The following is a 25,000-nucleotide window of genomic DNA, read 5'->3' as shown; positions in this document are numbered from 1 at the left end:
AAACAAACTCCGAGCAACCAACGACCGATTCTAATATTTCCGCTGATGAATAAAAGCAGACAACATTTCTATTACCGTTCCTTGGTTCAGGCTTACTCTTATGGCTTAGAGTACTTTTCCGAACAATTTCGACTGGATACAGACTGAACTTTTCATGAGGAGGGGGGGGGGGGGGGGGAGCGTCTGCTAAGGCTAACTGAACTATTTGTCTCCACTGGAACTAATCAACAAATCCCAGGACAAATGTAGCCAATGAAATAAAGCTGTTCCCACAGTAAACATCCTCAAGCCAACGCGATTCAAAAGTTTTGTTCGGGAACATTAATTGTCCCAGTTATGTAGTACGTCATCTGGCATCCGACGAAACAGGCCACGTTATTGTTTATTGCATGGTCCAGAATCACAACCAAAAACTAAACCGGCTCGTCTGCACTTGCTTTTCGATGATGTCATTTGTTTTCGTCCCTGCTGCGAAAAACAAGCCTAACCTGCAAAATGTGTTTACTTCAATGACTCTTTCAATGAAACGAAGATTCTCGCAATCATGGATGAAGTTTCAGTGGTGGATCCAGACCTTGAGCTAAGAAAGGGGGGGGGGGGGCGGTTTTGTTTTGCTTGCCCTGCCGGCTTTTCTTCCTTTCTTCTCGGGCCCCTCCCCTCTCCTAGATCAGCCACTGAGTTTTGACAGAATACGATGGATCTAGGAGCGCAAAAGACAGGATAACTCGCCTTAGCATCACCCTGAATGAAAAGCTGGTGACCTTGAAGGCACTCGATGAATTTATTTTGTCTCCAGTCGAAGATGGAGATGTTGAGAGCGAAATTGAAGGATTAGTCTGAAAAATTTCACGGGAAAATTCACGAAGCGCTGTTAAAATTACAGAGTTGACAAGTCGTGCACGATCCGCAGAGTCAAGAAACGCATCAGGAGATAAAATCAAGTGGAAATAAATTCAAGCTGCGGAAATTGACTTCAAATAAATTTAACGGGGATCCAAAACGTTGGGAGGAATGGTAGGACTCGTTTTGTACAAGCCTTAAGGAACCACCCTTTCCAGGAACTGGAGTGGGAACTACGAGTGCATTGTTGTCTGAAGAAGGCAAGGAGTTCAGTTGTTTATTCTCCAAGGGAAATCATCGGGCGTCGGTATGCGCTGTTGAGACCAATATGGAGGCAAGGAAGGCCATTTTGAGCAAGTCCGGTGCTTTATATTTTTACGGCGTGCGAGTCGCTCGGCGCCAAATTGTGATTCTAAGATTCAGTGTTTAGGATGCGGAAGCCGTCACCATTGGCTTTTTGTGATGCAGGAAGAACACGGCACAGCGACAGTCCCGCAGTAGAAGTTGCGGGAATTTCGTCGATCGTGTAAACAAAAAAGGTTACGAACTTTAATAATAATAATAATAATAATAATAATAATAATAATAATAATAATGATAATAATGATAATGATAATGATAATAATAATGATAATAATAATAAGAATGATAATAATATAATAATAATAATAATAATAATATAAACAATAATAATGGTTTATTTAATAGATCCACTAGATGCCTCTTCTGTTAAATTGCACTATTTACAGTTAACACAAATTACGCCTATAATATTTACAATTAAAACAATAAGAGTGATAAATGAAACTATGGGGTAATCCTACAAAAAAAAAATACTAACAGATTTGAAATTAAAGTAAAATTAACTAATCACTCCGTACTCTATTACATGAAAATTTCCTTAAGAGTCTTAATTAAAAAGGTTCTGTAATCTTTACAGTTTCTTATAAATTTTGGTAAATTGTTAAATAGCTTCGACGCATTATTTTGGAAAGTACCGTTTTCGGTCGGAACCACCAATCTAATGGAATTGCTTGAGCGCAGTTCCTTGCGACATTCCTGTTTTATTATTCTTAGATAATCTGGCCAAGTCTCAGTGTTATGCAGAGCTTCAAAGCATGATTTTAGGAGGTAGAAATCTCTTCTCTCATTAATTGGAAACCATCTGATTTTAAGTACATCCCGAACGTAGTAAACATCGTTTTTCCTTATCAGTCCAGTCATATGTTTTCAACCCCCGATAACTCGAACCTTTTCAATTTCCCTTGAAGGTTCGAGTTATGCCGTGATTTGAAAGCGTCAATGAATTGGACGTTTAGGGGGTGAGGTGGAGGGGTGGGGGGGGGGGGGGGAGAAGGCCTAGAGGTTCAACAGAGTCCAGTTTTACTGAGACGTTTGTGCAAGGTATTTTGAGCCAAAATACAGATGATGGAGATATTCAACCATTTTGTTAGTTACTCCATGTTTCGTTGAAACGGCACGTAAATAAAGCGCCAAGTTCAGTAAATAATAATAGCAAGCTGGGTGATTATACGGTCAAGGTTTGGGTAGGGAGCAACAACAACAACAACGACAACATCTTGGGCTCAATAGCTAATAGAGCTTATGGGGCCGTGTAAAAAATGTTAATAAGATGATCAAAATTGAAAAATGCAAAAAAGATGTGAATAAAATCAACGGACCAGACATACAATATCGAAGATTGACAAAACACTTTTCACTTGACTCTGAAGATGACTTCCGCTCAGGTTGTCGAAACGTCAGTCACCAACAAGGCTTCTTTTCAGAACTACCCTCATCCGGACGATTACACTATACGAACTACTGATACTCCTGGGTTCAAAACATTCACCAAAATCAATAAAAGACGAAATCACTGTCAATTTTGGGACTCATTTTCGGTGACTCTTCCCTAAAGTTCAAGTGCAGAGGCTTCCTTTTCCAGTTTTGTCTGAGAGCAGATTTAAATTGTGAATAATACATAAGCTTTAGAAAGCAACTTAACCATTTCATTACATTCTACTATCACGCATGGAAATCGAAAGCGAATCATCTAATTGTTATAGTCAGTAAATCTAAATCCCCTTCAAAGTGCCTGCCATTTTGTCAACAAGCGCACACTGCTAGGCTACTCACTATCACTATATATTGAGTAGCGCAGCCAATAAGAGAACGGCAATCGTGATAGAATGCTAGAACCGCTGGTCAAAAGGAACGCGGGCTGTGGATAAGTGATTGACCTAAGAAGGAAAGGCATATTCATCGCATGCGCACTAGCGACTGTTTGAAACTTTTCTTAAATCCTTACGAACTTCAATTTTGTATTTTCTTTCCCAGAATACTATCGCTCGGTAGCAAACAACTACCAATACCTCTACAAAGAAATCTTTGAAGGAATTCTTCCCAGCCTGACGAAATCCTTGGACTTGAAGCCGCACCACATTGTTGCAGACTGTGGTAGTAGAAACGGCTTTATTGCCGAGAATATCTTTTAATCGTTCACGCTAAAAAACCCTGTTTGGCGCGTGGATCCCAGCGCAGAAATGCAAGAGGTAGCGCGCAAAAGGGAAGGAACTTACCCCGTTCAAAAAACGGCGGAAGAATTTTTTCCTGATTCAAAAATCAGCCAGTGTTTTGATACGATTCTAGCAGTATTCAGTACTCATCACTTTGTCAGTCCCAATGCTAACTAGGTGCATTTACATGATAAAAGCAGAGAGGTCTGTATCAAAGCAAGGTCACCTCCAGCCTCGCTGCCATTCAAAGGCCAGGTTACCGAGCAGGCAACTGTAAAATGGTCTATTCACCTTCCCCATTGAAGGTCTGAATTTGCCCCTGATTTCACGCTTTATGAAGAATGAAGAAAGGCAGATTTTTTGGTGCTGCTGTCTGTGACGTTTTGAAAGATCCAGCTCTCCTCAAAATAAACAGTTTAAAAGGGCTACGTTTTGTATACTTCTTGAGGATTTTGTTCCTTGGTGTATTCGGATTCTAAGTCAGCTCGTTGGGTAACACTAGAAATGAGAGGCCTTCCAACGGTAGGAAGTGTTGCGAGACGACGAGCCAACGAGCCGTCATTTTGAAAACCGTCCAGGAGAAGAACCTGGGGACGAGGTTGTAAAGTAAATGAAGCAGCGGGGCCTAGCTCTGTTACCATAGCAACAACTCACACGAACTCTAACAGAAAGTTACAGGTAAGTAGACAAAAGACGCTAGAGTAAATGTCTTTGTTTGTATTTCATGATGCGACATATCTTTGGAGTGACACGAATTTTAAGATGCAGTAATTTGTTTTAAATTTTGTCTCTGAAATTTGGAAATTTATATGCTAGCCACATTTATAATTGAAATTTTCAAGGAGCAGGAACTGAAAAGAATAAATAATATCTAATTTATGCAATATGCATAATAAATCCTCTCATTGTGTGATGTGTAGAGCGAAGAATAGTTTTGGAAATATCACAAATCCTTTGCTTTTCCCATCAGTCAAGGTACTTACAAATAAGAAATACGCGACAAAGCGAGGAAATATTGTAACAAGAGGCCTTTTTCCGTTTTCGTCATTCTTTGTTCGTCGCAGAATCTGACAGCTTGGTTCAGAATCAGCTTAGCCTGCGGTTCACAGCACAGCTGTTGCCTGGCAAAATGATGACGTAGGCGCGTGGCACCGAGCTGACGACGGAGTGCTCGTCAGTTATCGCGCTATGTTTTGATTGGAAGACGAGAAACGGAAGCTCTTCGGTATTTCACGTGGATCTGACGAAGGCGAGCTCCGTTTTTCCCGACGTCGAGTTGGGTTAGGTCATCGCTCCACTTGATAACGCTGAAGAAAACTTGCCCGGAATGAAGACTCTTTACTGAGAATTATAAATGAAGGTGTTCTTTGTTTTACTACCAACCTGCATGTGAAGAAAAAACAAATCAGTGCCGTTCGGTTTGAACAACACCATATAACATACCGTAAATTCCGGTTATTAGCTCCCCCCCGGTTTATAAGCCCCCCCGGTATATGCCCATCTATATGTAAACAAAAAAATAAGGCTATTTCTGATGTAAGTCCTTCTTAACTTTGTGTACTTCGCCGGCCGGTATTTGCAATTATGAGGACGCGTCATTTAACGATCTCTGCGCTTTGCGTACTTTTTTTCGTAGTGGACTACTTCTGGAGGTACATGTTTTTCACTTCTTAGAAACGTCAAGTCGGAAAGTTGTTTAGCATTGGCGCATTTCTGCAGTTTTCGTTCCTCCTCCAAGGGAAACTGAAGCATAATAAGAAAAGCATCATCTGTTCCGGTTGGTTTGTTGATTTTGGAATAAACTCCTGGCATTTTTGAACAATCAACAGGTCAACTAATTAGCATACAATAACGTCACGATAACGCTACGATAACGTCACTATAACGTCATGATAACGATGATGTCGATGACGATAACGACGATAACATAACGACAAGGTCACGATAACATCGCGATAACGCCACGACAACAAACGTCGATAACGATAACGGCGATAACATAGCAATAACGTCACGATAACGTTGATAATAAAGCAAGACTGAACATGTCTGCTGACTAATGTTGCCAGCATGATCAGAACCTTGTTTAACTCTTACCTAGAGTCTGAAAGAAAAACACAACTTTTCTCCCGTGGAGTCCTCAAAATAAACCTAAAAGATATAACGAGAGAAATAAAAGACATTAGAGCTAAATAACCATAACTAATAGGATAATGTGCTCGCAAGATAGCCTGCGTAGTGAGCGTAAAACAGGGGACGGGGGAGGGGTAGCGTAGATGGAAGAAGGAGGGGTAGGGTGGGGGAGTTCCTCCCCTTTTTCCTCGCATTTTTTCCCTCCCTACCTGGTCCCTACTTCGGCTGCAATGCAGCCTACTTGCAAGGGTACAGTGTGTTTCCAAGGTGGGTAGTTGGGCACCAGGGGGAGGACACCAAGGAGAGGGCACTAGGCAATCACACAACGCAGACTAACTAGTGTGTGGTCCAGCTTCAAACGCCATAGACAGTTGTGAAAGAGGAGGAAAGAATTATGATCCGAGAAGAACGAGGACAGATAAAAGCAATTTTCAAAGGTACACTACGTATATACGTAAGATTTGAATGTGGTTTACAGCGAAAACAGTTCCTAGTGGAAGAGGCGATGTGTTGGAGTGGGTAATGGTGAAGTCTGCATACAAGGCAAGTGGCCCATCAGGCCGGAGCTTATCTCGGTTTCCGTAGCATGAAGCGACTAGGAGTATTTCTACTCCCCCCTGGATGGGATACTAGTCCATTGTAGGGTTCCCCCAGCATTAGGTTCGCCGTTACCCATTTATACACCTGGGTGGAGAGAGGCACCGTGAGAGTAGTGTCTTGCCCAAGAACACAACGGAATGTCCCCAGTCAGGGCTCAAACCCTGACCGCTGGATCTGGAGACGAGCCCACTAACCATGAGACCACCGCGCCTCCTTGTGTTGGAGTGGACCGAGTGGTAATAGTGGAGTGAGGCATTTGTACATTATTTTAGCATTATTTTACTAATGAATTTTGCTAATGACTTCAAACAAATACCGGTATTTTAGTGCACTTAGTCGTAGGATAATACAGTTGTATAATTAATATTTATTTAATGCTTATCTCCTTCTTTTCAATTATTGTATTTAACCTTTGTGTTTGTGTTTACTTTAGTTAGCTACCGACTACAAATTGTAATACATATGTAATTAACTGGCAACCTGGCATTTTTAACTATTTCAGGTTATTTCAAGTTGTCAGTTACCCTTATTTTAATTTAATTATTATACTACTACGTGATTTGATTTATAAAAAAATAAGGAATAAATAAAGCTGTTGCTGTTGTTACAGGAATAGAGTCCAGTAAATATTTCAGAACACAAAGTTGAAGACTTTTCATTTATTTTGATTTCGCAGTTTTAAACCATTTTGGCCCTTCTCCAAACTAAGTTAAACAAATGAAATCTTTGGTACTATGAAAAATTATCAAACGGTTCTCAATTGGTCATATTTCTTGCAGATCTCCAGGCTGTGTTAATCCTGTTGTACACAGTTACATGTGCTAACAATTAACGAAGAAAGTAAGAAAAATTTATCTTTAAATTAACGGGTTAGAGAAGCAAATTGCTTCAACATGTTTGTTACGGATGTTCTCTTGTACATGAACAAACAAGAAAAGTAAAATACAAAAAAAAAAAAAAAAAATAGACCATGTGAGTCCGATCTCAGTTTCCAATGTTTCTGTAGTTTTTACCCATCAAACTACCAGTATGATACAAGTATTCAACAGCCTAAGTTACATACCTCAAGATTTGCTAGTATGTATTTCCTTTCCACATCCCATGGAGGAGATTCATCTTCAAACATGGCATACAGGTGATCAGAGATTCTACCAAAGAAAATAGGAACATATATTACTTTGATCCTAGCGAGTGTTATATTCAAAAGACTATGTACATGTACATTGGCTATAAGTTCTAGGTTTTGACTACTGTATGTAAGAAAATTCTAATAATCAAACAGACCAACGATGGCTAATATACCTGTAACTACTATGAGTTATCAGGGCTACACTTACACGTAGCTCAATTTTCTGTAGTATAAAGGACTCCTCCTCTACACTCATATCCAATTCACCCAGTCAAACAGTCTTACCAGAAGTCAGGTCGCGATATTCAACAAGTCTCTCGCAAAGTGACTTCTACTGTGTTGAACGGTTCACCACCGTATTCGATCTGACTCAGTTCGGGTCTATAATTTCCCAGGCAGAGGAGGCACTGTGAGAGTAATGACCCCAGCCAAGACTTGAAGCCAGACCGTTTGATCCTGAGTCCAGCGTGCTTTCACCAAGCCACTGCACCTCCAACTTTTACTTAGAAAACAAAAGTTTGGAAAACTAAGTGTAAAGTTGTTTCAAGTATTCTATAAACACCTGTTATTCTCATTAAATGAAGATATCAAGTCTGTCTCTTCAAACTCTGGGTAAACAAACACAACTGGCCAGTAGATAACACCAGTACCGTCCATAAAAACCTTGATATCCAGACCACCATCAGTTATGGGTCCCACAAGGTCATCCGCATGTTCTAATTTGACACCACGTGCCTAAAGGAATAAGATGAACATACAGAATTTGATATGCAGTTCTACAAAAATTACAATGACTCTGATCTAGTGATTACATAGCTACTTAATTCAACCAAGGCTCTAGATGGCAAAATCTGGACCACTAGAGCACACACGATTAGCCAATCAGATTCAAAGATATAAGATTCCCAACACAGTGTATGATATGTTTATCACGAGTATGATTACAGACCGAATTGGATGACACGAAGTCCATTTACCAATTAATCATAAAAAATTACAATTTTCAAGAAAAGAAGAATAGCCAAGTTATGAAAGAAAGGGAAATTTTCATTGAAAGACTGATAAAGAAGTCGTAAATTGCTTAATGCCGCTCAGGGTTTTGATTGGTTGATTTGAAGTACAACTTTGAACGAATTGGTTGATTTAAACTACAACTTTGAATATGATTGGCTGATAGCACTGTCCAATTACAAACTGTCCGATAACAACTTGGCAGGTGAATTAGTGGAAAATAGCAGTTTTCTTTTTAAACCAATCACAATCGAGGAAATTGAAATTTTCATGATTAACTTAATAATAGTCTCCGTCGCAGGCGTTTTGTTTCGTCACGCAACGCTTTTCTCCAGTTAAGGCAAGAAACGTTGTGTGACGAACCAAGTACCGACAGCGAAGGTGACAAACGCATTAAGGAACTTGGTTGCTCATTAACTTACTCCGCAGCTTGCTCTCTTACTTGCTTAAGACCTAAAGACATTTTCACCTTATTTTCACAGACAAACAACGTGGCGGTGGTATATGAACCAGGAATGATGTTGAATCACACCAACTTGCCTCCTCCAGAGTAACCCTCAAAATTAACTTGCAATTGGTGAAAGATAATGAAATAACTACTTTCTTCACAAACTTGCGCATCATATACCTTAGGTGCAGACATTTTACCACACACTTGTAATACGAACTGATGGACCCTTTCTAACAGTGCAATTATTTGGCCAGAAGACTTTCTTAAATGAGAGGTCACTTAGTATCGTGAGGTAAACATGACGTCACAGTTCTCGGAACTGATGGTCTCCAGTACTGCTATAGGATTTACCAAAACCGACATTTTTTCTCAGGTTAATTATGACAATGGCGGATCCAGACCTTGAACTAAGGGGGGGGGGGGGGAGGGGGGGAAGACTTTCTTTTGGCTTGCCCTGGCGGCTTTTCTTGCTAGCTTCTGCGATTTTTTTTTACCCAAAATAAGGGGGAGGAGGGGGGCAGGTTTCCCGGACCTCTCCCCTAGTTCCGCCACTGTATGGTACATGTATTTATGCGTTTTATCGCAGTCCATGTATTTTCTTTCTAATTTAGAGCTGTATCAGTGTAAAGTATAATTTCAATCCTATTTTATAAAGCTCGCGTGTGGAAAAGTGAAGCGAACGTGTGTTCTCGCAAAATAATTCTGTTGACGGTTTGACTGGAAGCTATTCCCCTATATAAACGTTATAGGTACCTGCGGCGTCAAACGGTCTGAGTTTCCCGCCGTTTGGTCTGAAATAGTTATTTTATACCAAGGATGAAAACATCGCCGAGAAAAGATTAATAAAAAACGACTAGTTCAAAAAGTCCATTCATTGTATAATATATAAATATAGATGTGCCCTCCAAGGGGGGTGGGGGGGGGGTCCATCCACCTCCCTAGTACCAAGGTGGGGCTATGAGTCAGCTTGTACTTCCGAGAGTTAAAACCCATCGCCTTACTCAAGACTTTCAAACAAAATTGAATTCTCCTAATCTCCTTCCCCAAACCGACCTTCCTTTGGGTTTGTCGGAGGAACCAGTCCTACATATTATTCAGCCGTAAGGAAAAGGATATTTTGATAATATTAACAGACGGAGATTTTTCACCAACACCTCAAATCAGTACACGCACACAATCTTAGAAACTCTGAGATAAATTGCTATGTCCCCAGGCCGAGGACGGAATATGCAAAAGGTAGCCTGCACCACAGAGGATCTGTTCTGTAGAACAGGATTCCCTCGGAAATCAAACACACGCCTAGTTTAAAACTGTTGAGAACCTCACTGTACGGAAAGATTATTTTTAGTGCATTATAAATTAGAGAAAAGTTTTATTACATAGGTTTTTATTGTAGGCTAGTTAATTAGTTCGTTAGTTAATATATTGTAATGTTAGTTAATGCATTCCTATTAATATTGTTAAATTATTCTTTGTAATTTTTTACACGACTCCTAGGAAGACCATTTTTATGATAAGATTTCGTGTTTTAAATAAAGATTGATTGATTGATTGATTGATTGATTGAGATTGAACGAAAGAGAAAGTGCAACCTGCGTTTCTGTATGAAAAGGAAATTTATGGTAAGTTAACCAAGCAGTTTTAGTTGACGTAACAGGAATCCCAACAAGCGTACTCTATAACAAGCAGGTGTATCTAGCAACTGGCGAGTCGACAAAAATGAGTTTTAAATCTGACTCGAATCCTTGTTGCCGTGGAATTTTGGCCTACAAAACAGGGTTCCTTACTCAAGTAAAAATATGTAAGTACATAACTGTTCGGCACGAGGGAATGGAATATCATCTCACCTTTTTTTAACATGTGGCTTAACCTTAGGGAGATTAGAACAAATATCAGCGCGCCATGCAAAAGTCAATTTTTTTGATAGTCAATGTAATTATGTTAACGTGTGGGAATGCTTTCAATGCGCATGTCATACATATTGCAAAAGACTGGCAATAGCTGTTATTGCAGTTCTGCGGTCAATGTTCTTTTGTTTTAAAAGGCATGCAAACGAGACAAAAGGGTCAATACAATGCAGAATAGACCGTTTTCGATAAATTAAAATTCAGCTTGGCAGTGAAGTTTAGAGGACACAAACAAAGGACACTGAATGGCCATGTTTATTCATTTCTTTTGTTTGTGTCCTCTAAGCCTCATTATCAAGCTGAATATTAATACATCGAAAGTGGCCTATTGACCCTATTCCAAAAAGGATGTTTTGCTAGCAAGCAGGTGGCTATGGAAATGACGAATCAACATGAATTAGTTTAATATCTGACTGGCATACGATCTTCTTTATCCCATGTGTTATCTTTGTCTGTAAAACCAACATATAAGCAAAAACTGTTAAAAATCGGTGGAAGGGAATGAATGACTTCTCACCTGCTTCCAATAATAGTCTGGTAGTCAATGTAACTATACTAACAGGTAGGAATGCGTTAAATGTGCATGTCATACATATGGCAAAAGACTGCCGCCTCACGTAAGCGCATAAATCATAAGAGCGTCTCGTGAAGTGTCTTAACTGATTGGTACTTGCGGAAAGTTATTGATATCGCGTTCTCATCCATCTTGAGACGTCAAAAATTCCAAGGTAAGGTGGGAAATTTGTTATCGTTGTTTTGTTTCTTATTTTCTAGCCTTTATCATTGGAACAGGTCTCAAGATTTTAAGTTAAGAAGAACAACGCATTCTTCTCAAATATATAATCATTGCCCAAGAACGTGCTCTGTCATTCGGGGATATTAGCAGTAATTCTGTGATGTGCTGGATAGCTACTGGTCGGCTAACCCGCTCATGCGAAGAGGTGCCGTGAGTCTTGGGTGCTTTAGTGACTTTAATCCCTCGATGAGGGGTGGCGAACTTTCCTTCAAAAAACATGGGTCTAGCTCATCTAACGTTCATCTATATAATACTCGATTCTCTGCTGCAAGGAATCAATATGTTACGCAGCGAATTTGAACGTAAATTTAAAGTCTTTTTCTAGTTCTGGCATAAGATTATGGAATTGCCGTGCTTACATTCTGATTAAGGTAAACTTACAAAAGGCTGTTTAAAAAAGACCAATTCATTAATTGCTCCTCACAGTGCTTGGGATGGAGGATGATTGTGTTTACGCCCATTCCCTGGTTATTATTATTGATCTACTGCTCTACTCTAAGTAATTGCCTGTTTTGAGGTGGCCATTTAGCTGGTGTATCTGAGTACATTTTGTTCGTAAGTGCTCTGTTTCAATAGCGTAGTATGTGTAGCAAGAATGACGAAGCTGTGAGTTAGGTGAATTCGCTCTTACGGCCTTACCGCTAGCCTGACAGGCTCCCGGCGAGGACGGAAAAAAAATATCCGTAGAGCAGTGCAAGCCGAAGAGCGCGAAACCGAAGAATTCGGAGAGCGAAGTGATCGGGGCGAACTCCTCTTTTCGCGCCGCTGGGAGCCTGTTCGCAGGCTGCAGTTGTAACTTCTCGTTTGTGAAAATGTCCTCATGTCTTTATTTTACGTCTTTATTTTAGCACTGGGAACCCACACAACGACACAACGACGTGAATTTAACTGTGCACACTCTGTGTTGATTTGAATACTTTTCCACTTCGTCTCCCATTTTAAATCAGTTATCCAATTTATTATATGGCTGAGAAAATTACTCCATTGTGATTGGCTGAGAGCAGGGCAATTTATCGTTAATTCCTAATTTGCACTGCAGTGCAAATTAACGTGCGTGCTTTCGCAATTTTCTGAGTCATATAATGAATGAGTAATCGTCCGAAGGCTCGAGCAATTAAGGATTTTCACTACTCGTGATACAGTCGAACCTCTGTTAAGCGGCCACTCTCGGGGACGAGACAACTGGCCGCTTAATAGAGGTTCATCCGAAAACAACGTTGGGCGTGGTCCAGTTTTCAGTTTATACAAATATAAGTACAAAAAAATGCAAGTGGAGAAAAACTAGACCAATGATGATTATAATACGGTCCATAACGTTAACAAAAGCCAAGGACGTGTGCAGACGCCACGTGTGTGTCAACCCAACATTAGCTAACATTGACTCGTGTGCTGTACAAACAAACTAAATCGCTTGAGACTTTGTTTTGTGATTGTTTTAATTAAATACTGCTGAAAATGTGTTTTTACATTATCCCACATTGTCATTCTCTTACCTTCGTCTGGCTAAAAACGTTAACTTTAAATCTTCCTGGCTTTTTAATAGAGGTATAAAACAAAACAAAACCACCCTTGGGACGGCAAGGAACTAGCCGCGGCCGTTTAATAGAGGTGGCCGTTGAATAGATGTCTTTATTACAGTGTATAGCTGACAATTTTTGCGGGACTTTGGCCGCTGGCCGCCAAATAAAGTTTGGCCGCTTAATAGTCGGCCGATTAATAGAGGTTCGACTGTATTTGGAAACTCTTTCAAGTTGCCCTCGCCTAAAGGCTTGTGCAATGTTGAGAGAATTTTGAAAATTGCACTCGCATCCGTACGAATACCTATACTTATTTTCCATATTATTTCTTCTGCAGGGCTAATTCTCATTTCTGAGTTACCACGAATACAGAGCTAAACCAGGATCCAAGCACTCAATGATGAGCAAGCCTGAAAAATCTTACGTAGAAGGTATCATTCTTGCATCGATTTATTTTCTGAACAGAAGTACAGGCAATTCCCGTTAACACATAACCCACGATAACTTGAATCTCGCGCTAACTCGAACCAAAATTGATTTCCCCTCGGTAACTCGAACTTGCTGCTAACTCGGAGCAATCTTCGTTTTCCTTCGATTCATCTTCTGTACATTTTTACCCTTGATAATTCGAACCATGATCGTCAATACGTGACAACTCAAAACACTGAAAACAATCAGTGCTGTGATCCAAAACATTGAGACTATTTCTTTTCTTTTTCGCTAAACATAGAGAAAATGATCCATCAAAAGAAATAAAGGGGCCACCGAACGTCCGATATCGTTAAATCAAGGCAAAGCTGTAGCAATGGCCATCTGCCCTATCATTGTTCATTTTATAACTTAGAGTGTGAATTTGCGTGCGCAGTAACGATGCGCAGAAACAATTCGAGTTATCGGCAGTTGACTGCAGTATAGATTTGGTTAAGCGTCAATCAACCGCCTTCTTGGTTAGAGCGGCAGTTTGCAAGCACAACACGTCCCCCTTTTCTTGCGGTTTCCTGGTCAGTACAAAAAATCGCGACTTCTGGGCTGGTCCAACACTAGACGTCGGCGATTCAGGGACTTCCGTCAAAATCTGGCAAATCTGATTGGCTGAGAATACGAAACGAATACTCTGTGCATGCTCAGAAAATTGGCACCGGCCAGAGGTTGCGATTCTTGGTGATGACCAATGGTACAACGAGCGAAAGCAAATTAAGCGCATGCGTACTAGGGACTGTTGACACATTTGCAACTTTTCTTGAACCCTTAAGAAGTTCAATTTTGTATTTTCTTTCCCAGAACATTATCGCTCGGTAGCTAACAAGTACGAATACCTCTACAAAGAAATGTATAAAGGATTCCTTCCCCATCTGATGAAATCCTTGGACTTGAAGCCGCACCACATTGTCGCAGACATTGGTAGTGGAAACGGCTTCATTGCCGAGAACATCTTTGAATCGTTCGTGCTGAAAAACCCTGTTTGGTGCGTGGATCCCAGCGCAGAAATGCAAGAAGTAGCGCGTAAAAGGAAAGGAACTTACCCCGTTCAAAAAACGGCGGAAGAATTTTTTTCTGATTCGAAAATCAGCCAGTGTTTTGATACGATTCTAGCAGTATTCAGTACACATCACTTTGTTGATCCCAATTCTGTGTACGAGGGAATATTTCGTTCTCTTCGACCCAGTGGTTCATTTGTTCAATTTGACTCGATGAGTCATAGTCATCCAATGTTCAAAATGGCCGCGAATGGCTACAGCAGCTATTTTCAAAAGGTAAGCGAGAGGAAGGAGTTTTTCCGTGAGATTAAGTTTCAGGGGAAATTCTCCCAAGAAGAGTTCTCCTTTGCATGGAGTCTGACAAAATCCAAGTTATATGAGATGTTTCGGCGTCGTTACGTGAGTACATTTTACCAGTTCACCGATGAACAAATTGAAGAAGGAATTAAAGAAGTCGAGAGCGAGACGTTAAAAGATGTGAAGGATGAGGATCTCATCAACTGTAACACTGTGGTTCTGGTGACGAAATTTGAACTTGAGTAGCGCTAAATGCAGTAAAAGCAAATGTTGAACTAGTGTTTGACCCCAAAATGGTCAAATGACGGGAATAAATGACGGGGAAAGACGCCGTAAACCTGCCGTAAACAAAGATAAGTGAATTTTATTCAAAATGACGCAAGCATTGTCAATAGCTTTTCTCGCTTTTTGATTAGCTACTTAAAAAAGTCCATAAAATCTCATTGGTTAAAAAGTTGACAGTTTGACAGCTGAAAGTTGAACTTGACAGCTTGCATAAATGAAATTTTTATCCGTCTGCACTCTTATTGATGATAAAAATGAGCCAATCAGCGCGCGAGAAATTAGACAGTTATTGTGAAAAAATGTTATTTAAGGACAACGCCAAAAAAAAAAATAAAATAAAATAAAATAAATAAATAAATAAATAAATAAATAAATAAATAAATAAATAAATAAATGAAAAATCCGCAAAGTCGAGGCCACTTTTTCCTCTGTGCTTCTCTTAAAATGAAGCATCTTTTGCAAAGGTTTTTCGTTATGAAAATGTTGGTAAACATCGGAAGATGAGTTTGTTACTGGTACAAACACCCTTGATGCTAAACCACATCGACAGACACCATAATAGACCATTTTACAACTTTCTGCTCAGTGACCTGGCCTTACAAAAGCAGCGAGGCTGAAGGTGACATTGTTTTGATACAGACCTTACTGCCTTTGCTGTGTAAATCGAGTTGTTCTAATTCTAACTAGGTGCATTTACATGACAAAAGCGGAGAGGTCTGTATCAAAGCAAGATCACCTCCAGCGTCGCTGCCATTCAAAGGCCAGGTCACCAAGCAGACAACTGTAAAATGGTCTATTCACCCTCCCCTTTGAAGGTCTGAATTTGCTCCTGGTTTCACGCTTTATGAAGAATGAAGAAAGAGATCTTTTGGTCCTGCTGTCTGCGACCGTTTTGAAAGATCCAACCCCCCCCCCCCCCCCCCCCCACCCTCCACATTAAACAGTTTAAAAGGGTTACGATTTGTTGTTTACTTCTTGAGGATTTTGTTCCTTGATAGATTCGGATTCTAAGTTAGCTCGTTGGGTAACACTAGAAATGAAAAGCCTACAACGGTAGGAAGTGTTACGAGACGACGAGCCGACGAGCCACCATTTTGAAAATCGTCCAGGAGAAGATCCTCGGACGAGGTTGCAAAGTGAATGGAACAGCGGAGCCTAGCTATATTGCCATATCAACAACTCACACGAACTCTAACAGACAGTTACGGGTAAGTAGACAAAAAACGCTGGAGTAAATGTGTTTGTTTATATTTCATGATGAGACATGTCTTTCGAGTGACACGAATTTTAAGATGCAGTAATTTGTTTTAAATTTTAAATCTGAAATTTGGAAATTTATATGCTGGCCATATTTATAACTGAAATTTTCAGGGAGCAGGAACTGAAAAGAATAAATAATATTTAATTTATGCAATATGCATAATAAATCTTCTCATTGTGTGATGTGTAGAGCGACGGACAGTTTTGGAAATATCACAAATCCTTTGCTTTCCCCATCAGTGAAGGTACTTAGAAATAAGAAATACAAGACAAAGCGAGGAAATATTGTAAGGAGGGGCCTTTTTCCGTTTTCGTCATCCTTTGTTCGTCGCAGAATCTGACAGCTTGGTTCAGAATCAGCCGAGCCCGCGGTTCACGACACAGCTGTTGCTTGGCAACATGATGACGTGGGCGTATGACGCCGAGCTGACGACGGAGTGCTTGTCAGTTATCGCGCTATGTTTTGACTAGACGAGGACAATCGGAAGCTCTTCGGTATTTCACGAGGATCCGACGAAGGCAAGCTCGACTTTTCCCGACGTCGAATTGGGTTATGTCATGTCATCGCTCCACTTGATAACGCTGAAGAAAACTTGCCCGGAATGAAGATTCTTTACTGAGAATTATAAATGAAGGTGTTCTTTGTTTTACTACCAACCTGAATGTGAAGAAAAAACAAATCAGTGCCGGTCGGTTTGTACGACGTCATATAACATACCGTAAAATCCTAGTTATTACCCCCCCCCCGTTTATAAGCCTCCCCCGGTATAGGCCCATCTATATGTCTACAAAAAACTAATACTAATCCTGTCGTAAGTCCTCCTTTACTTTGTGTACTTCACCGGTCGGGATTTGTCATTATGAGCACGCTTCATTCAACGATCTCTGCGCTTTGCGTACTTTTTTTCGTAGTGGACTACTTCTAGAGGTACATGTTTTTCACTTCTTAGAAACGACAGGTAACGATAACGTTGATACTATCGCTAGACTGAACATGTCCGCTGACTGATGTTGCCTGCATGATTAGAACCTTGTTTAACTCTTACCTGGAGTCTGAAAGAATATCTTTGAGGCAGCTATTGCTCTCTACCAAACATAACTTTTCCCCAGTAGAGTCCTCAAAATAAACCTAGAAGATGTAACGAGAGAAATACAAGATATTAGAACTAAACAACCAGAAGTAAAAGGGTAATGTACTCGCAAGGTAGCTAGGGTACTGAGCGTGAGAGGGAGAGCGTAGATGGAAGAGGGAGGGGCGGGAGAGAGAGTTCCTCCCCTTTCTCCTCGCGTGTTTTCCTCCCTACCTGGTCTCCGCTTAGGCTGCAACGCAGGCTTCTTGCAAGGGTACAGTATTTTTCCAAGATGGATAGTTGGGCACCAGGGAGAGGACACCAAGGAGAGGGCACTAGGCAATCACACAATGCAGACTAACTAGGTGTGGTGCAACTTGAAACGCCATACACAGTTGTGAAAGAGGAGGACAGAATTATGAGCCGAGATGAACGAAGACAGATAAAAGCAATTTTCAAAGATACACTGTACGTGTATACGTAAGATTTGAATGTGGTTTACAGCGAAAACAATTCCTCGTGGAAGAGGCGATGTGTTGGAGTGGGTAAAGGTTAAGCCTGCATACAAGCCAAGTGGCCCATCAGGCCGGAGCTTATCCCAGTTTCAGTAGCATGAAGTGACTAGGAGTATTTCTACTCCCCCCTAGATGGGATACTGGTCCATTGTAGGGCTCCCCCAGCATTAAGTTCGCCGGTCACCATTTAGACACCTGGGCAGAGAAAGGCACTGTAAGAGTAAAGTGTAGAATGTCCCCAGTCAGGGCTCTAACCCTGACCACTGGATCCGGAGACGAGCCCACTAACCATGAAGCCACCGCGCCTCCTTGTGTTGGAGTGGACCGAGTGGTAATGGTGGAGTGAGGCATTCGTACATTATTTTAGCATTATTTCATTAATGAATTTTGCTAATGACTTCAAACAAATACCGGTATTTTAATGCAGTTAGTCGTAGGATAATACAGTTGTATGATTTATTTAATGCTTATCTCCTTCTTTTCAATTATTGTATTTAACCTTTGTGTTTGTGTTTACTTTAGTTAGTTACCGACTACAAATTGTAATACATATGTAATTAACTGGCAACCTGGCATTTTTAACTATTTCAGGTTATTTCAAGTTGTCAGTTACCCTTATTTTAATTTAATTATTATACTACTATGTAATTTAATTTATAAAAAAATAAGGGATAAATAAAGCTGTTGCTGTTGTTACAGGAATAGAGTCCAGTAAATATTTCAGAACACAAAGTTGAAGACTTTTCATCTATTTTGATTTCGTAGTTTTAAACCATTTTGGTCCTTCTCCAAACTAAGTTAAACAAATGAAATCTTTGCTACTATGAAAAATTATCAAACGGTTCTCATGGTCATATTTATTGCAGATCTCCAGGCTGTGTAAATCCTGTTACACACAGTTACATGTGCTAACAATTAACGAAGAAAGTAAGAGAAATTTATCTTTAAATTAACGGGTTAGAGAAACAAATTGCTTCAACATGTTTATGTTACGGATGTTCTCTTATAAATGAACAAACAAGAAAAGTAAAATACAAAAAAAAAAAAAAAAAAAAGACCATCTGCGTCCGATCTCAGTTTCCAATGTTTCTGTAGTTTTTACACATCAAACTACCAGTATGATACAAGTATTCAACAGCCACAGTTACACACCTCAAGATTCGCTAGTCTGTATTTTCTTTCTACATCCCAAGGTGGAGATTCTTCCTCAAACATGGCATACAGGTGATCAGAGAGTCTATCAAAGATAGTAGGAACATATATTACTTTGATCCTAGCAAGTGGCTTGCTCAAAGGACTACGTACATGTACATTGGCTATATGTTCTAGACTGTGAATACTGCATGTAAGAAAATTCTAATAATCAAACAGACCAATGATGGCTAATACACCTGTAACTACTATGGGTCATCAGGGCTGCACTTAGCTCCATTTTCTGTAGTATAAAGGACTCCTCGGTTCCTCCACACTCATACCCAGTACAATTGACCTGAGTGGGGCCGACTCATCACCCAGTCAACCAATCTTACTGGAAGTCAGGTCGCGATATTAAAAAGAGAAGTGAATTTGAGTTAACAGAAGCCAGCTTGTCACAAGTCGTGACGATCCAAGTTGGATCAAATCAATCACCCTCTTTACAGTCTCTCACGGAATGACTTCCACTGCGTCGGGCTGTTCACCACCTTAGTCGATCTGACACAGTTCAGGTGTATCCCTGGGCAGAGGGAGTTACTGTGAGAGTAATGACCCCAGCCAAGATTTGAACTCCGACCGTTTGATCCAGAGTCCAGTGTGCTTTCACCAAGCCACTGCACCTCCAACTTTTACTTAGAAAACAAAAGTATGGAAAACTAAGTGCAAAGTTGTTTCAACTCAAGTATTCTACATGTATAAACACCTGTTATTCTCATTAAATGAAGATATCAAGTCTGTCTCTTCAAACTCTGGGTAAACAAACACAACTGGCCAGTAGATAACACCAGTGCTGTCCATAGAAACCTTGATATCCAGACCACCATCAGTTATGGGTCTCACAAGGTCGTCCTCATGTTCTAATTTGACACCACATGCCTAAAAGAATAAGATGAACGTACAGAATTTAATATGCAGTTCTACAAAAATTACAATGACTCTGATCTGGTGATTACAAAGCTACTTAATTCAACCAAGGCTCTAGATGGCAAAATCTGGACCACTGGAGCACACACGATTAGCCAATCAGATTCAAAGATATAGGATTCCCAACTGCTGAGAAGCTTGAGCAAAAATACAAATTATATTTTTGAGAGGTAAAGCCAACATTTTATGAACAAGGGCAGTGAGACAGTGAGTGAGTAAAATAATGTTTCTAACATGAGAGAATATAATATTCCTATCTTCAAACCACCATGTAATTTTCTTTCTATTATATAGACAAACTGACTGCTTGCAGAAACAACCTTGAAAAAGCATTCGAATCCGGGATGTAGTTTTGTATGAATTTTACAAGTGGTGTATACGTATTTTCCAGTAAGGCAATGGTGTCTATAATTTTTAATAAAGCATAGCATGTAAGCCAATCAGAACATGCTCAGACTCTAAACTTGTGTTAAATGAATAATAATTGTATGCTTAGGTCTCTTTTATATTAATGTACCACATACCTTCACAGCTGTTAACAATGCTTCTGTTTCAGATTTCTCTTTCTTTTCCTTCAACATGGCTTTTCTTTGATCTCTCAGCACCTTTTTCTGTTCAGCAAGAGACTTGTTTCGAATCTCCAACAGCCTCTTATTTTGTGCTTCAATCTTTTTACAGTTAAGAATTGAAACTATCAACACTGTAGACATACATGAAGGCTTTCAGGTTGGTATACCTGTCAAGTGTTTGCATGCATTGCGGGCCTAGGGTACTACATGCATTGATTGTCATAATCATTATCTCTTTTCAGGGGTACTACATGCTACATGCAGACAGTACTATTTAATGTAATTTAATTTATTGTAATTATCATAATTTATTATTATATAATTGAGAAATACAAGACATATACAGTACCAAGTTTCTATCAAGTTTTAGAATAAATCTACTAGCGTTCTATCATGAATGCTGTTCTCTCATTGGCTACCCTACTCATTTTCTATTCTGTGATAGATAATGAGTAGCATAGCAACGTGCCCTTGCTAACAAAATGACGGCCCCTTCTTGGCATTTTCGAAGTGTCTGTAAAGAGGATTTAGATAAAGTTTTGAACGACTAGTAGATTTATACTAATTAAAAACAGTTAGATTATTTGCTCTCGATTTCTATGCATGATAGAAATCTCCAGCTCATAATCTAACTGTTCAATGAAACATGAGTGGAAGTTTGAGAGGACAGGAAGATGATTCATTCCTCCTATCTCACTCCTATTCATGCCTTTTAACAGTCCAAACTCTCAAATATTCTCCTGACTGTTTTCAGACATACATGTATAAACATGTCTGGGCAAGAACCAGAACTGTCAAATTTTAATTATGATATACTGATACGAAATAGCTTTAGTGGGTAAAAGAAGCTATTCATGTAAGTCAAAATTTTTTTTTTACTGTGGACATCACAAGACCTCCTGACCGGTACCAATACTTTACACAACAAAGATACCACTAAACCATCATCGCACCATTGTACAGCGTCGTCATATTTTCGAAGTTCCACACAAGCGCTTGCACCTATGCAGGAAAAACGCAGCCATAAATCTCCTCCCATTTTCCCATTCCAATCTTAAAAATTACTAACATTGCTTCAAATAGCATAGACTAATGCTTTTAATTTCAATATTTTGAATCATGTTACTTTTCAAACCTACACATAAACTTGTTTGACACTGGTACCACACAGACTTAGCTCTGTGTTGGTACAAGATTACCACAAACCTAACTGTAGTTACCTAATGCCAAAAGAGTCGCACATACTGCATAGATCTACAAAGTACGCACCTCTTAAAATAGCCTTCATGTAAGTTGGTTGCAATGTCCTTGCAGCTGTTGCATCATTCAGTGCACTGCGATTATTTCCTGTCAAAAAGACAACAAAAATATTATGCATTGTAATTCACCACTAAAAACATTTTAAAAGAAAAATATTAAATGTTACAGTTAGTACTCAAAGTTTTGGTGTTGTCTTGTCACCACTATCAAATGGAACTTTCTACAAAAAACGTAACACATATAGTTGGAATACATATTACACCCTGTAGTATAGGAACAAAAGAGTCAAGAAAAATATCAGCTTATTAAAATGAAATTCATGATCTAGTGTATACATTTCTTTTAAAATATTTAGATTTTGTCTCATTTTTTGTGTGGCAAAATAAAATCATAAAATCGAGGGCATAGCCAGGGGGTTCCTGGCGTGCCCATGACCCCCCTTTTGTAAGCCTTTTTTAAGCAAACAACCTACATCAGGTGGCGAAAACACTATGGCAATCTGGTGAGTACCCTCACTTTGACACAGTGTGACCCCCCCCCCCCCCCCACCCTCCTTTGAAAAATCCTGGCTATGCCCCTGAAAATAAGTATTTGGTTTATTTGACTAATACCTAGACAGAATTGGGCTGTGGCTCTGTTAGTGTACAGAATAGCATTGAGCCCAGCATCATCGCACTTGATTTTGATTCCCTCTGTGTAGGCTGCAATGGCTTCCTTGAAGTTTTTTCTTTTGTATTCATAATTTCCATCTTCCTTGTATGCTTCAGCTCTTGCTGACGAAAAAACAAAGAAAAGAAAAATGTCCTTCACCACAGCAGTTTGATCTAAGCAATAGTGATTCCAAGCACTGTAGGCTTCAGAAGAAATCTTTGTAATGTTGATCATAACTAACAGATCTTTGTGGCATCAATCACAACTATAATAGTTGGGAATTAAGGTTGAAGAGTGGTCATAAAAGGCCTGGGGTTTTTCAGGCCATAATATATAATGTTCCACATATAATGCAGATACATGTCAATGGAATCATGTAATTTGATTGGTTGCTTACAAGAGCTATGTCATAGTTTGTGCATCTTGAAAAAAATTAGCCCCTAAAGCCTTCAAGTTCATCGTATGTAATCCATGTTAATCTCCTCTATCCTAATAACCATCCTTGTTCCTCTATGGTTCATTATTATCTCTTTGGCGTTTTTGTATCTTAGCAAACTGCTATTTTCAGGCTTCCTTTAATTTAACAGTAATTCTGTACTCAGCCAAAATAACTTAAAATATCATGATTGAGCTCCTTTAAGCAGCCCAGTTTTCTTTGTTTCAGTTGAATTGCTTGCATCAGTTAACGTTTTCAAGTGGGATTTTCCAGAAAAATGATAAAATTTTATTGGCCAGTTCTAAAGATATGGTCTTGATATCGTTTTCTTTGTTCATACATGGACCTTGCTTAATATTTTTTAATTGTCTTTCACACTTGGTCAACATTTTTATTTCTGAACCTCACACTCTCACTGACCAGGTGTAGGTTATTCAGAGGAGTACTAAAACATTATCAATACTGCATAATTCATTCTAATTCATTCAGGTTGTGCAAACTACATAACAACCTATCTTTGGTTGCACGTATAATTTTAGTAAACATTAATTACATTTACAGATAAAGCTTAAAAACAGGAGTTTCCATGACAAAAGAAGGTTCTTCAAAGATTTAACCTTTTTTATCTCTTACCTACAGGGTCTTCATCTTCATATTTAATAGCTTGAAGAGCTGCTAAGGCAGGGTTATTATCTATTTCTTCTTGTGTTGGGGCTGTTGTCATAAAAGCAGGGACTTTCTCAAATTCCTAAATAAACCAAAAAAACAGAAACCATGAAGGCTGCTTTTATAATACCTGTTGTCAACTTAACAGAGGTTCAATGTTTCCATGCATCTGTTCAGTAATTGACAACAGATGACATCAAGGTGATAGCTGAGTGTGTGACTCATGTTCTTATAAAATTTTAACATCTTCTGTGATCAGTAACAGATACTAGGATGGGTCTTGGGGGATTGGGTCGAACCCCCTAAATGAAAAAGGTTGACACATTACAACATGCTGACTTGGCTTCAGAAAGCCAGAAATCCAATTTCTGAGGACCACAGTTTTAAAAATTTCTCGGGTGAGGATAGCCCTGGACCTCCCAAAAGGAGACCACCTTCAGTGGTTTGTATATCTCAAACCCCCTTTTATAAAAATCCTAGCTGTATTTGCCTCAGAGATTCACAGCAACATGACATGGAATCCATTTACTTTATATAGCAAAGGAACAAAAAACAAACAAACAAACAAACAAACGTTAATGACTTCATTTATATGGAGTTCCATCCCCGCCAAAAATCAAAGTTGATCACAACATTCAACTTGACAGTCTAACAATTAACTTGGCAAACATCAACATCATTTTTCACTCTTCAACTTTGTACTTTGTATCACAATCATTGAAACTTTAAACATCAACTTTCAAAGTGACAGTTCAACATTCAACTTTATCCATCAACATTCATGTTAACATGTCAACAATGATCTCGACACATGGGCTGTCAGTGAAAGATGAAGTTTAAATCTCCAAGTCGAATGTTGAGTCACCAAAGGCGCACCAATCCCGCCAAAATTCAACTTGAGAATTCGGCTTTCAAGTTGATAATTCAGCATGAATTGTTATGTGTTAATATCCGTGTTTAGCAATGAACATTGCTATTGCTGATGACGTAAATATGTTCACCATGACGTAATGTTCAATTTCTCAAAGTTGGTTTCAACCTCGTTCCCAGGGTCCTCTCTCTTCCTCCCTGGAGAAAGTACCCTGGTTGCGGCTGGTCACGTGTCTGCTAGATTTTTGCAGATTCCAGAAAAATGATTGGAGGGAGGGGCAGGACAGTTAAAGTTTGTCTCCACTGAGCTCACCTACTGAGCCCAGTATGGAGTGGAATTTGTAACCTCGACCACACCCAAAGCGAAGGCATTGACGCATTCGATATTGGAGTTCAATGTATCAAAGTTCGGCTTAAAGGTTAGCCCTGCATTTGGCTGAATTTTCCCATCGATAGTTGGACAGTCTTTGGAATTTGTGGCGGTGAAAATAATTGACAAAGAACTTGGAAATAACGACCACAACAATAAATGAACCGCGCAGTGAATTTAATTTAATTTTTCATTCGGCAAAATCACAACGTAGGTATTTACTCATTCGTTTAGAATTAAATACGTCATTTGTAC

General features: G+C 39.5%; 2 protein-coding genes across 3 annotated transcripts in view; one reads left to right on the top strand and one right to left on the bottom strand.

Moving 5' to 3' along the window:
- The first annotated feature begins 11,014 nt into the window (after positions 1–11,014).
- Positions 11,015–15,277, top strand: LOC110057314 (uncharacterized). Of its 2 annotated transcripts, none has more exons than XM_020763908.2 (3): positions 11,015–11,149; positions 13,238–13,331; positions 14,182–15,277. In XM_020763908.2, the coding sequence occupies exons 2-3, from the start codon at positions 13,298–13,300 to the stop codon at positions 14,919–14,921; spliced, it is 774 nt and encodes a 257-aa protein (XP_020619567.1). In that variant the 5' UTR covers positions 11,015–11,149; positions 13,238–13,297; the 3' UTR covers positions 14,922–15,277. The 2 variants fall into 2 exon arrangements, with proteins under 2 accessions (XP_020619567.1, XP_020619566.1); XM_020763907.2 differs by lacking the exon at positions 11,015–11,149 and adding an exon at positions 11,183–11,315.
- A 910-nt stretch (positions 15,278–16,187) lies between these two features.
- Positions 16,188–25,000, bottom strand: part of LOC110061738 (hsp70/Hsp90 co-chaperone CNS1 homolog) — a 10,576-nt gene continuing 1,763 nt past the window's right edge. Inside the window, exons 2-10 of the mRNA XM_089286778.1 lie at positions 23,473–23,587; positions 22,364–22,525; positions 21,762–21,839; positions 21,427–21,494; positions 20,448–20,591; positions 19,703–19,875; positions 18,958–19,042; positions 17,267–17,349; positions 16,188–16,878 (exon numbers count right to left, since the gene is read on the bottom strand). Coding sequence (XP_089142904.1) covers positions 16,782–16,878; positions 17,267–17,349; positions 18,958–19,042; positions 19,703–19,875; positions 20,448–20,591; positions 21,427–21,494; positions 21,762–21,839; positions 22,364–22,525; positions 23,473–23,587 — 1,005 coding nt within the window. The 3' untranslated portion in view covers positions 16,188–16,781. The remainder of the gene's footprint in view (positions 16,879–17,266; positions 17,350–18,957; positions 19,043–19,702; positions 19,876–20,447; positions 20,592–21,426; positions 21,495–21,761; positions 21,840–22,363; positions 22,526–23,472; positions 23,588–25,000) is intronic.

This window comes from Orbicella faveolata, unplaced genomic scaffold (assembly GCF_042242905.1).
Source record: "Orbicella faveolata isolate gen_17 unplaced genomic scaffold, um_ofav_v1 contig_14, whole genome shotgun sequence".
In the NCBI taxonomy this organism is placed as follows: domain Eukaryota; kingdom Metazoa; phylum Cnidaria; class Anthozoa; order Scleractinia; family Merulinidae; genus Orbicella; species Orbicella faveolata.
The sequence above is the reverse complement of the archived record's forward strand: the minus strand, read 5'-3'. Positions and strand labels throughout refer to the sequence as shown.

What these genes read in the sequence shown, in the direction of transcription:
- LOC110057314 (XM_020763908.2), top strand. Translation starts at nt 13,298, where the DNA reads ATGATGAGCAAGCCTGAAAAATCTTACGTAGAAG. An exon ending in TGAAAAATCTTACGTAGAAG is followed by an intron (nt 13,332 to 14,181) that starts GTATCATTCTTG and finishes TTTCTTTCCCAG; the next exon opens with AACATTATCGCTCGGTAGCT.